General features: G+C 47.4%; 1 protein-coding gene across 1 annotated transcript in view; it reads right to left on the bottom strand.

Moving 5' to 3' along the window:
- Positions 1-1,924: 1,924 nt before the first annotated feature.
- Vav1 (vav guanine nucleotide exchange factor 1) overlaps positions 1,925-12,871 on the bottom strand; it is a 50,180-nt gene continuing 39,233 nt past the window's right edge. Inside the window, exons 25-27 of the mRNA XM_021218523.1 lie at positions 10,960-11,074; positions 5,241-5,392; positions 1,925-2,305 (exon numbers count right to left, since the gene is read on the bottom strand). Coding sequence (XP_021074182.1) covers positions 2,252-2,305; positions 5,241-5,392; positions 10,960-11,074 — 321 coding nt within the window. The 3' untranslated portion in view covers positions 1,925-2,251. The remainder of the gene's footprint in view (positions 2,306-5,240; positions 5,393-10,959; positions 11,075-12,871) is intronic.

Here is a 12,871-nt window from a genome sequence, read left to right as displayed (position 1 = left end):
CACTGAGGAGCTGACCAGATTAGGCTGGCCTGTGGCCATGTCTGTGAGAGGTCATCTTAACTGATGGTGCCTGATAGGGACGGTACCATCCCTAAACAGGTGGTCCAGGGCTATATAAGAAAGCCAGCTGAGCAACCAATGGAAATAGATGCAGAGACCCACAGTCAAATATTAGGCAGAGCTTGGGGAACCCTGTGGAAGAGGGGGATGAAGAATTGAAGACGCCAAAGGGGGTCAAGAGTACCCACAACAAAACCCACGGGCTCCACAAACCTGAGCCCAAAGAGTCTCACAGAGACCCAACTGCCAACCAGGGGCACGCATTGGGACGGGCCTACCCTCTACAGATACATGCTACAGTTGTGCAGCTGGGTCTTCGTGTGGAACTCCCGAAGCAGGAGCCAGGGCTGTCTCTGACCCTGTTGCCTGCCTCTGGGACCCTTTCCTCCTCGTGGGTTGCCTCATCCAGCCTCAACAGGAGAGGAGGTGCCTCCTCTTACAGCAACTTCCAGCCAAGGCTGGTTGATATCCACGGGAGGGCTCCCCTTTTCAGAGGAGAAGGAGGGCAAAGGTGGGTGGCAGTGGGGTGGGGGAAGAAAAGGGAGAGGGAGGGGCTTGGAAGAGAAGGATGGGAAGCTGCCGTCTGGATATAAAGTAAGTAAAAACTTTATTCATGAAGAAGAAGAAAGGATGGTAGCTGGGCATAAAGCCTAGAATGAGCCAGTAAGAGTACCTCCCCCATGGCCTCTGCTTCAGCTCCTGATTCAGCTCCTGCCCTGACTTCCATCAGTGATGAACTGTGGACACTGGAAATGTAGCCAAACATAAACCTTTTCCTCCAAGAGTAGCATTAGGTCAAGTCGTTTGCCACAGCAATAAAAATCAAAGTAGGACACTGGTCGCGATTGATAACTACACCAGGGCAACAGGCAAAATGAGCCTGGGTAAGCCAGAGTGCGGTTGTTCTACCCGGCAGACCAAAAAAGGGTTCCGTTTTGTGAGCACACACAGGAAGCAAGGCAGCAACGGAGAGCCGCCGACTAGCTCCTTAGTACACCAGAGCTGAGGTTTATAGGATTTACACCAGATTTTTGAAGAGCATATTTTGAGGGGCTAGAGAGATGGCTCAGTGGTTAAGAGCACTGACTGTTCTTCCAGAGGTCCTGAGTTCAATTCCCAGCAACCACATGGTGGCCCACAACCATCTGTAACGGGATCTGATGCCCTCTTCTGCTGTGTATGAAGACAGCTACAGTGTACTCATCATATATATAAAATAAAGAAAAAAAAAGAGAAAATATTGAGGGTTTTTTTTCCCCTTACTCAGCATAATTCGGAAGGAGAGAACTCAAAACATTAACTTCTATTATAAGAAAGCTGAGGCAGGAGGATGACAAGTTGAAGTCCAGCTGCAATATGTTCAAGGTCAGTCTGGCCTATTTAGCAAGACCCTGTCTCAAAGATTTTAAAGGACTGGGAGTGTGGCACAGCAGTAGAGTCCGCCCTCCCCCACCCCTATCCCCAGAAGCCCACAATAAGGGCTGGGGTCGTGGACAGGGGTGGAGCCCCGCCTAGAATTCCCCAGTGAGGGACCGGGGGCGTGATCAGCAGTGGAAGCCCCACCCAGAATCCCCCACCCCCACCCCCACCCCACTCCACCCCCACCCCCGTGAAGAGTTGGGGAGTGGTTGAGGCGGATCCCCTGCCTAGAATCTCCCAGTGAGGGGCTCAGCTGTAGTGTGTCTTCCTATCATGCTGAGGTCATGAGGTCATTCCTTAGCATTGAAGACAAAAAAGAAGGGAGGGGGAGGTGTAGACTTGATTTCTGTAATCGGACCCTCAAAAGACAGCACTCTCTTTGCTAGGTAGCTTTCCTTCAACCTGTACTGTAAAAGTCAGAGGAAGGAGGCCTTGACACAAGGAGGGCATTGCTGAGTGAACTTTTGTCAGTGCGCCCCGCCCTGTGGCTCCCCTTACAGTCAGTCTGGAACACGCCAGTTCCTGCTCTCCTCACTTTATTAGAATCAGTTGCCTCAAGCCCCACCGTTCTTGGAGGGCTGGAGCAAATCAGTGTGTTATAAATTAAGCATCTCTGGGCTTCATCCTGGGAACACCGCCACCTGGCCGCTAGCCATCTGCACGCCATCCAGATCCTCCGCCCGGTGAGGACAGCTCACGGTGCCCTCAACCCTGCCGGCATCCTGGGCCCAGCCTTCATCTGCCTCTCTCTGGGTCCTGCAGGGCACCAGGCTCAGCAGTATTCGGAATAGTCTTCCTCCACATAGTTAGAAGGGAACCAGCCGATCTGCAGAGAGAAACCCGTCAGAAAAGCCACTGGCATGTTCATGCCTCATCACAGCGGGTTGGACCCCTCTTGCCTTGGGGCGGGCACACTTATGGCTGATTCCTCCTCTGTACACACACGAGGATGGCCCTCCGACTCCTAAAAGTCTCTGCCAGTGTGTCGCCTCGTCAGTAAAGCCTTCCTGTCACCCTGCTTATCGTAATGTGCAACACACACGTCACACACTTTCTCTCAATTGCTCTCCGCACAACTCACCATCATCTGAATGGTCACATATTCTGCCTATTTACAGGACTATTACTAAACCAACTCCCCTCCCCCAACACAACACAAGGTCGACAAGGGCAGGACGTTTTGGCTCCCACTCACTGAACTCCCCAGAGCCTAGAATAGACTAGACCCCAGTGCTCAGTGAACACTTTATTAATATTTCTTGGGATGTTGGGCAGACAGATGGATAGATGGATGAGTGAAAGATAGATAGGTAGAGAGATAAATGGATAGATACATGCATGGATAGATACATAGATAGATACATAGATGATAGATAGATATGTACATGCATAAACAGATAATAGATAGATAGACAGATAGACAGACAGATGTAGACACATAGATATATGGATAAACACGTAAATAGACACATAGATGATATGTACATAAACAGATGATAGATAGATGATAGATACATAGATAGAAGATAAATACATAAATAGATACATAGATATCTGGATAGATACATAGGTAGATGATACATACATAGACAGCCAGACAGATACATACATACACACACACATACATACATACATACATACATACATACATACATACATACATACTTGAGCAGATGGGTGGTTGGATGGTACATAGATAAGTAGGTGGATGAAGAGATAAAAAATGGATAGATGGGTAGATGGATGAATGGGTGGATGAATGGAAGGGTGGATGGATGAGTAAATGGATGAATGGATGGATGTAAGAGTGGATGAATGGATAAATAAATGAATGGATGGATAATGATGAGTGGATACATAGAAGAATGATGAGTGGATGGGTGGTGTTAGATGGATAAATGGATAGATGATATGAGTAAACAGATGGATGGTGGGTGGGTGAGAGTTTGATGAATACATGGATGGAAAGATGGGTAGGTGGAGAGACAGACACATAAAAATGATGGTCGCGCAGGGAGACAGGTGACTTTCTTAAACACTCTGAATGAGTCTTTCAACCCTTAGATGTCCACCACCACTCACTGAATGTGACAGCACATATGTTTAATAAGTTTATAAGCATTTCTCCAAATCATGGGAGCTTTGTGAAGTGTTTCCCCCGACAGAATAAAAGCTCTAACCAGTGGCCTTATCTTCATTCAACAAATATCTGAGAAACCTTCCCAGCAAGGAAGAACGCTAGATGCTTGGATTCATCAGCTGCTGAAAGGGCCCCATCGACCGTACAAGGTAGGGGCTCAGCCAGAGCAGGCTGGCCTGAAGTGTCTTCTGTTTCCTTGAAGCCAGGACCAGAGCAGGCTAAGAGCAGTGTGGTTCACCCCAGGTCTGCCTCTTCACACATTCCATCGTTACTGAGCACCTACTGGGCGCCACAGCCTGTGACAAAGCACTGAGCCACACAGACACAAGCCATCCGTTTCATCTCCCGGATCTGTCAGTCGCTCTCTCACCTTTTACACTGAGGGATTTGTCTTCTGTGTGTCCTTACTGCCCTGTCTAGTTAACTTGACACAAGCATGAGTTCTGTGGAAGGCAGAGCCTCAATTGAGAAAATGCCTCCATAAGATCTGACTGTAGGGCATTTTCTTCATTAGTGATCGATGGGGGAGGCCCCAGCCTACGGTGGGTGGTGTCATCCCTGGGCTGGTAGTCCTGGGGTCTATTTTTTTTTTTTAATAAAACAGGCTGAGCAAGCCATGGGGAGCAAGTCAGTAAGCAGCACCCTCCATGGCCTCTGCTGCAGTTCCTGCCTCCAGGTTCCTGTCCTCTCTTATTTGATGATGAACCGTTACATGAAACTGTGAGTGAATAAATCCTTTCCTCCTGTATTGGCTTTTGTCATGGTGTTTCATCACAGCAATAGTGACCCTGACTAAGACACTTACTGACAGTCTGTTTTTGGGGGGGTGGAGCTGGGTACAGGATCTCTTATCAGCCTGGGACTCCCCAATTAGATGAGGCTGGCTGTTCAGTGAGGCTGAGTTATCTATCTGTCTTAGTCTTTGCAGCACTGAGATGATATATGAATGCCACCATACCCTATTTTATTTTTATGTAAATAGTGGAGGGAATGGAAGGGAAGGGTGGGCCAGTAGACAGATGTACACATAGGTTACTGAACAAGCCAATGAGTGGATGGGTGGATGGATGGATGGATGGATGGATGGATGGATGGATGGATGGATAGATGGATGGGTGGGTGGGATTTGAGTCATATATGAACTGATATATGGGTGGGTTCTATAGGATGGATGAACTAATGGATCAGGAGATTGCGGGATTTGAACTCAGTCTTCAAATCTGCAACGCAAGAACTTTATCAGCTGAGAACCAACCCAGCCCAGTGGCAGTCATTTTACCCTCATCTCTGGAAGGGTGGGCAAGAAGCTCCCTCGGGAGTCCTGTTTCCCATCACCACCCTGACCACTCCCTAGTGTGACTGCCTGGTTAGAGTTCAGCACAGTCTCACTAAACATTGCTTCACAGAGAGAACCATCAGACAGCGCTCCCTTTGCACCAGAAGCATCTCCATCTCATCGGAGGCCCACAGTAGATTGATGTAGGTGAGGAAAACATGTTCAATCTCAGTGTCCTTTCACCTCTCTGACTAGGCATGACCTGCACAGGAGCCACAATCCATCTCACCACAGCCAGGACACTCACTGCACGCCCCACCCAGATGGCCATCCCTCCAGCCTCACCCGGCCGTAGATCTCCCCACGCCACCAGCCTTGCTGTCCCTTCTTATTGAGGATCTTGATGATATCACCCTCCTTAAGGGACAGTTCCGACCTGTCCCGGGCACAGAAGTCGTAGCGGGCTTTGGCAGTGCCAAAATACTTGGTGCTTCCAGCTGTGAAGAGAAAATGAGATACCTAAGCATCTGAGATAAGCATCCAGCCATCATCTGTAGACGGTGTAGAGAGGGGGACATGTTCTCAGGATGGTACCATCTATTTGGACTTTTGTGATAGCTAGCTTCATTTTTCAACTTGGCCCAACCTAGAATCATCCAGGAAGAGAGTCAGTAAGGGACTGTCTACACTGTGTTGGTCTCTGGCTATGTCTACATGAATTGCCTTAATGAAGTGAATTGATGTGGAATTTTCAGCCCACCATGAGTGGCATCATTCCCTAGGCAGGGGCTGGGGGGAGGAGGGGAGCAGAGACTTAAACCAAATAAGAGTGGACAAAGAAAGCTGAGTGTAAGTGAGCAAGCACACATTCACTTCTCTCTGCTCACGACTGCTCATAGGATGTGACCAGCTACACAGTAAGGGACAGGAACCTGGAACTGGGAAGTAAAATAAACCCTTCCCCCCCCATGGGTGCTTTTTGTCATGATAGTTTATCACATCAATAGACATAAAGCCAGATCATGCACTGTACTGAGTGACCTCTAAGCTGAAGGGACACAGCTCTACTTCCAACACTGACCTCCCAGCCTGGTGAATACCCAAGTTCAGGAAATTTGAATTTTTTAAGTAGGGTTTCATGATGTAGTGTGGTTCAACTAGTCATTCTCCTGCCTCAGCCTCCTCCTCAGGAATTATGATGGAATTATGAACACACACCATCGCACTGGTAAAACCAGGTCTTCCATAATTTTAATAGTGTTTTGTGTACACTCAATTTCTCTACATCTGTGAGTCCCTAACCAGCATATTTAGGTCCAGATTCACAGAGAGACTATATTTTTAAAAGTCATTACAGGCTAGAGAGGTGATTCAGGGTTTCAATCCCAGCACCCACATGGAGACGGTCAACCACTTATAACTCCAATTCCAGGAAATTTAACATTCTCTTCTGTATTCTGTAAACACTGCTCTCAAGGGCACAGGGTTTTTGTTTGTTTTGTTTTGTTTTGTTTGTTTTCTTTGGGGGAAGGTTGCAGAGGCAGAGGAAAGATGTAGAGAAGTGAGGAGATCACTGTGTTTGGGGTGCATGATGTGAAATTCACAAGTTTTGCACGCAAATGGATGGAACCAGAAAATATCATCCTCTGGATGGCCTTCCCTTCAGTCTTTGTCTCATTTCCTCTCGTATTTTGTTGATCCATCCCCTATACAGACATCAAACCCAGACACTATTGCAGATGCCAAGAACTGCTTGCTGACAGGAGCCTGATATAGCTGTCTCCTAAGAGGCTCTGCCAGAGCCTGACAAATACAGAGGCAGATGCTCACAGCCAACCATTGGACTGAGCATGGGGTGGAAGAGTTAGAGAAAGGACTGAAGGAGCTGAAGGGGTTTGCAATCCCATAGGAAGAACAATATTAACTACCCAGACGCTCCCCCACCCTAGAGCTCTGAGGGACTAAACCACCAACCAAAGATTGCACATGGAGGGACCCATGGCTCCAGCTGCATATGTAGCAGAGGATGGCCTTGTCGGGTATCAATGGGAGGAGAGAACTTTGGTCCTGTGAAGGCTCGATGCCCCAGTGTAGGGAAATGCTAGGACAGGGAGGTGTGAGTGGGTGGGTGGGTGGGGAGCACCCTCATAGAAACAGGGGGAGGGAAGATGGGATGGGGGTTTCCAGAGGGGAAACTGGGAAAGGGGATGGACCAGAAGTGACGTATTTCTGTGACAACCTGACCATGTTTTGAGGAGGGCTGTGAAAGGGCTTTGGAACTTTGGGCTATGTATGATGGCATCCTGGCTCATTGCCAAGCCCCATAATCCCTGCTTGTTTACCAAGAACCTGAACATACACACTTGAATGATCATGTGCTGCCCGCCTGACACATTGCGTCATACAGCATGATATTGAGTCACTGGCCTATCAACGCGCACCCTGTCTGCGGTGCATGGCTCGTGTACAGAGCGTGATGAATGCTGATTGGATGATGAAGAGTGGTGAGAGATGAGTTCAGTGGATGGATACGGATAAATTGGGCGATCCCCCAGAATAAAGCAGAAGCTGCGGAAGCTGTTTGAACCCTGTCTTGGTGTACGTGTCGTCTTTTCCCCACCTCTGCTGGCCAGAGTCTGGGGTCGCAGCAGGGCTAGAAGATCCATTTGGTGTTAAGAGCTCTGTCAGATGTTGTGTAGGAGCTTGGAAGATAATGTTGAGAACAGTGCAGAAGATGAAGGCCTGGCTTGTGAAATTTCAGAGGGAAGATTAAAGACTCTTATCAGGGCCGTTGCTATTTTGATTGTGAAGATTCTGTGGTTCTGGTTAGCTGGGGCTGAAGAATCAGCTGTGATTAACAAGATACCAGAACTACTAAAGCAAAAACTTTGCATTACTCGGACTATTGATGCTGGTTAGCTGGAGCTAAGAAATTAGCGATGATTAAGAGACCAGCATCTTTGAGGTGAAATCTTCTGGGAAGTGTTTTCTGAGAGCACTGAGGCTGTGTTCTAGAGATAGCCAAGGTTTTACCTTGTGCTGTGGCTGGACTTGGTAATGTGTAAGAGTTACCCAGGTGGTTCTGGTTTTGAAGGCATGAAGGGGTCACACAGAGCAGCTGAGGCTCAGCACTGTGAGAGGCCATGGAAGGCTATTGGTGAAGGTCCAGCCTCAGTTGCAATTGATGGCCCAGGACTGAAGGGAGTCATGCAAAGGAGTTGAGGCTTGGCACCATGAGAGGCTATTGGTGAAACTTAGTTACAGCAGAAGACAGCAGTGTTTTAGAGATGCCAGTACCGTGAGGTGACCACAAAGAACAGCAACAGCAGTGGCGTACAGGCAGCTGGAGCCTAGAAGACAAGGCATGTGCTACAAAGAGCAGGGCTGTAAAAGCAAAGCCCTTGGAGGAGCCCAGAAGATCGAGAGTTGGATCCCAGACATTGGACGGTTGGAGTCTGATTTTCCTTTTGGTTGTGACTGTGCCCTCATATTTTTCCCTCTTGAAGGAAGAAAGTGTTTTAGTGGAGCCCACAGTTAAAAGAATTTTAATTTTAAAGAGACTTCGGATTTTAAAAGAGATTGGATATTTTAAAGGGAATGAAATTTTAGTATGTAAGAATTTGCAAAGACTGTGGGACTTTTAAAATTATTTAGATCTTGGGGATGAATAAGAAAGTAAGGGTTGAGGCTTAATAGTGATGTGTTTGTGTGTCAAGCTGACAAGGGGTCAATTGTACTGGCTGGTTTTGTGTGTCAACTTGACACAGGCTTGAGTTATCACAGAGAAAGGAGCTTTAGTTGGGGAAATGCCTCCATGAGATCCAGCTGTGGAGCATTTTCTCAATTAGTGATCAAGGGGGGAGGGCCCCTTGTGGGTGGTGCCATCGCTGGGCTGGTAGTCTTGGGTTCTATAAGAGAGCAGGCTGAGCAAGCCAGGGGAAGCAAGCCAGTAAAGAACATCCCTCCATGGCCTCTGCATCAGCTCCTGCTTTCTGACCTGCTTGAGTTCCAGTTCTAACTTCTTTTGGTGATCAAGAGCAATGTGGAAGTGTAAGCTGAATAAACCTTTTGTCCCCAACTTGCTTCTTGGTCATGATGTGTGTGGAGGAATAGAAATCCTAAGTCAGGGGATAGCATTTGAAATGTAAATAAATAAAATATTCAACAAAAAAAGGAAAGAAGATATCCTGAGTGAAGTAACTCAGACTCAAAAGGATATGCATGTATGTACTCACTAATAAGTGGATATTAGCCAAAAAAAAAAAAAAAAAAGTACAAAATACACAAGATAGAGTCCACAAAACTCTAAAAGTTCAACAAGCTAAAGGGCCCAAGTGAGGATGCCTCAGTCCCACTTGGGAGAGAGAAGAAAGCAACCACAGGGAACAGAGGGAGTGATGGGCCTAGGTGTGAGAGGGGACGGGGAGAGGAAAGGGGGGACATGATCAGGTGTTGGTGGGGGAAAAACAGGTCTGAAGCCCTGGGGGGCAGCAGAAAGAATGGAAACAGGCAACCTCGGGAGGTAGGGGGTAGGGCAGGGACCCTCTAGAATGCACCAGCGACCTGGGAGGTGAGAGACTCTCAGGACTCAAAGGGAGGGACCTTAGATGAAATGCCCGACAGTGGGGAGACGGAACTTCTAGAGTCCACCTCCAGCAGAAAGACTGCACATCAAGTGGATGGATGGGGTTACAATGCCACAGTCAAACACTCCCACGCAGAACTGTTCCTGTCTAAAAGAACTGCAGGGACAAAAATAGAGAAGAGACAGAGGGAAAGGAGGTCCAGTGACAGGCCCAAAGTGGGATCCAGCTCAAGGGGAGGCCCCAAGGCCTGACACTATTACTGAGGCTACTATGGTGTGCTTACAGACAGGAGCCTAGCATGGCTGTCCTCTGAGAGGCCCAACAAGCAGCTGAGTCAGATGCAGATAGTTACACCCAACCAATGGACAGAAGTTGGGGAACCCTATGGTTGAATTAGGGAAAGGCTGGAAGAAGCTGAGGAAGAGGACGACCCTATAGGAAAACCAGCAGTCTCAACTAACCAGGACCCAAAGATCTCTCAGACACTGGACCACCAACCAGGCAGCATACACCAGCTGATATGAGGCCCCAGGCACATATACATCACAGGACTGCCTGGTCTTGCCTCAGTGAGAGAAGATGCACCTAACCCTGGAGAGACCTGAGTCCCCAGGGAGTGGGGAGGTCTGATGGGGTGGGAGTAGGGGAAAGCCTCTTGGTGATGAGGAACAGAGGGCAGACAGGGAGGGGAATAACGACTGTATTATAAAAAAAAAATTAAATATATATATAATATATATATTATATATAATATATAATATATAATATATATATATATCACACACACACACACACACACACACACACACACACACACACACACTAAGGGCTCAGTAATTAAGAATGCTGCCCGCAGTCAGGCCGTGGTGGCACACAACACTCAGAAGGCAGATGCAGGTGATTTTCTAGGTTCAAGGACAGCCTTATCTATAGAGCAAGTTCCAGAACAGCCAAGACTACAGAGAAACCCTGCCTCAAAATAATAATAATAATAATAATAACGAAGGAAGGAAGGAAGGAAGGAAGGAAGGAAGGAAGGAAGGAAGGAAGGAAGGAAGGAAGGCAGGCGAAAAATAAGGAATGCTTGCCACTCTTCCAGAGGTCCTGGGTTCAGTTCCCAGTACCCACACTGGACAGCTCACAACCACCTATAACTCCAGCTCCAGCGACATAGCACCCTTTTCTGGCCACTGCAGACACTACACTGGTGTGGAACACACCCAGATGTCCACATAGAGCACACATGTAAATAAATCTTTAACAAATAAAAAGAGACATCTCCAACACCACACAATGCCACATAAAAAAGCATTCAATAAAGAATCGTTTAAAAAATAAAATAAAAATAAATAAATAAATAAATAAATAAATAAATAAATAAAGGTACAGGCAGGCAGGCAGGCAGGCCTGGAAGCCCTGGCTCTCCCTCCCGCAAGAGAAGGCACAGTGCAGCCCTCCGGCCTGCCACATCCTCCTACCTGGTGGCTTGCTGATGGCTCTCCTCTCAGGTTCCTTATAAGGAAACTGCAAGGTGGTGTCCAACGACTTGAAGCAATCTTTGAGGGAGTTCTGCTGATAAAACTCTACCAGTTCCTGAGGAAAAAAAAATAACCACAGAATCGTCATGATCGCAAATGGCCAGCCCACGGTGGCGCAGAACGCAAGCCCTCGTCTGCACTCCAGACAGCCCCTTGTGATGGGAAACTCGACTAGAATAGCAGGGACCACCTGTGGAAGGGACCCTGTGATGGGGAATAAATTGACTTGCCTAAGAGACTAGCCTGTGGTGGCCATGTCTACATTAAGTTAACTGGGAAGGACAGAGCCCCTGCGCCCCTCTCCTCCCTGAGCGTGGATGGCTCCATCCCGTCATCCAGGCTGAATGAAAAGGAAAAGCAAGTTGAGTAGCAGCCTCCATTTCTCCCTGCTCCCTGACACGTGACCAGCCTCCTGTTCTCAGCCTGAGGTCTGAAAGAGCCTGTCCCTCTTTAAGCTGCGTTGTCAATTGTTCTCTCACAACAGTGAACGAAGTACCCAACCTGCACACCAGGCTAAGGCCGGTTGTTGCCAGACTTACCAAATAGGATCACCAGATTCAAGGCCTCCCATCAATGTCCATGTCTTTATAGTTAATAACCGTCTAAACGCAGACCAGTGTGCACAGAACATGTCACCAAGGTCTCCTAGGAACCCCAAGTGATGCGGATGTTCACAATTCTCCCATTTTATATTTGTTGTTTGTTTGTTCGTTTATTTGTTTGGGGAATGAATGTTGAGGTTCTGTCTTTTACTGTTTATTGTAATGCTAAGTGCTGGCCTCCAAGATTTGGAGTCTGCAGTAGCCTGAGAGACCCGGCCCCCAGTTAAATCTGATTTGTAAATAAAGATGTCAGCAGCCAATAGCTGGGGAGAAGAGACACAGGTGGGCGGGGTTGTGGTTTCTTGGCTAGAGACAAGGAGGAAGGAGCAGAAAAAAGCGAGTTGCCACAGAAGAGAATGAACGGGGAGGGGGAGGGAGCCGCCATGGGCTAAGGGCCAAGAGATCATGGCGCAGAGGGCTGTCCAATTGGGTTAAGAAAAGCCAAAACATAATAACAGTAAGTGATGACTTGGGGTTCTAACGGCATGGAGGGTAGGCAGCTGCCCAGCTATTGTGATGCCTAAGGCATTTCTGAAAATATAAAAGCTGTGTGTCTTTCATCCAGGAACATAAATTGTTTAAGATGGGAAGGAACCCCACATCAAGATATATTAATAATTTTTTATTACAGATGAATATCAAGGAATGCATGTGGCAGTCAGAGGCCAACTTGTAGGAGTTGATTCTCACCATCCACCACGCAGGTTCAAGGGATCAAAGCCATGTGGGCCTTCCCCATGATCAGCAGACCTGAGAAGAAACTGAGGTCACTGAATGAAAATTCATAACTTAAAAATTAGATGATGATGATGATGATGATGATGATGTGTGTGTGCATACTCACTACAGTGAACCTGTGAAGGTCACAGACTCTGTAGAGGCAGGTCTCACCTTCCATCTTTAGACTAGCTAGCAGCTATTGGCTGCTGGCTTTGACTTGGTTTGATGGGTGGGAATCACCACTACCCAATGAGCCAGCTTGCCAGTCCTCTCTCATTTTATAAACAGAAATGAAGATAGAGACGCCAAGTCATCTGCTCAGGTCCCACAGCAGGCAAGCTTATCATGGACGACAGCTGAGTGTTAGACCTGACCTCTGTGAAAGACTTTGTATTTGATTTCAGCTTCTCAAAGCATTGATCTATGGATATTTCTTTTACATATAGCTTGTGCTGGTGACAGATAACTAGTTGCACCCAAATTCAAGGGTGTTCCACAAAAAAAAAAAAAAAAAAAAAAAAAAAAAAAAA

This window comes from Mus pahari, chromosome 18 (genome assembly GCF_900095145.1).
Source record: "Mus pahari chromosome 18, PAHARI_EIJ_v1.1, whole genome shotgun sequence".
Classification (NCBI taxonomy): domain Eukaryota; kingdom Metazoa; phylum Chordata; class Mammalia; order Rodentia; family Muridae; genus Mus; species Mus pahari.
Note: the sequence above shows the minus strand (reverse complement) of the source record. Positions and strands in the feature narration are given on the sequence as shown.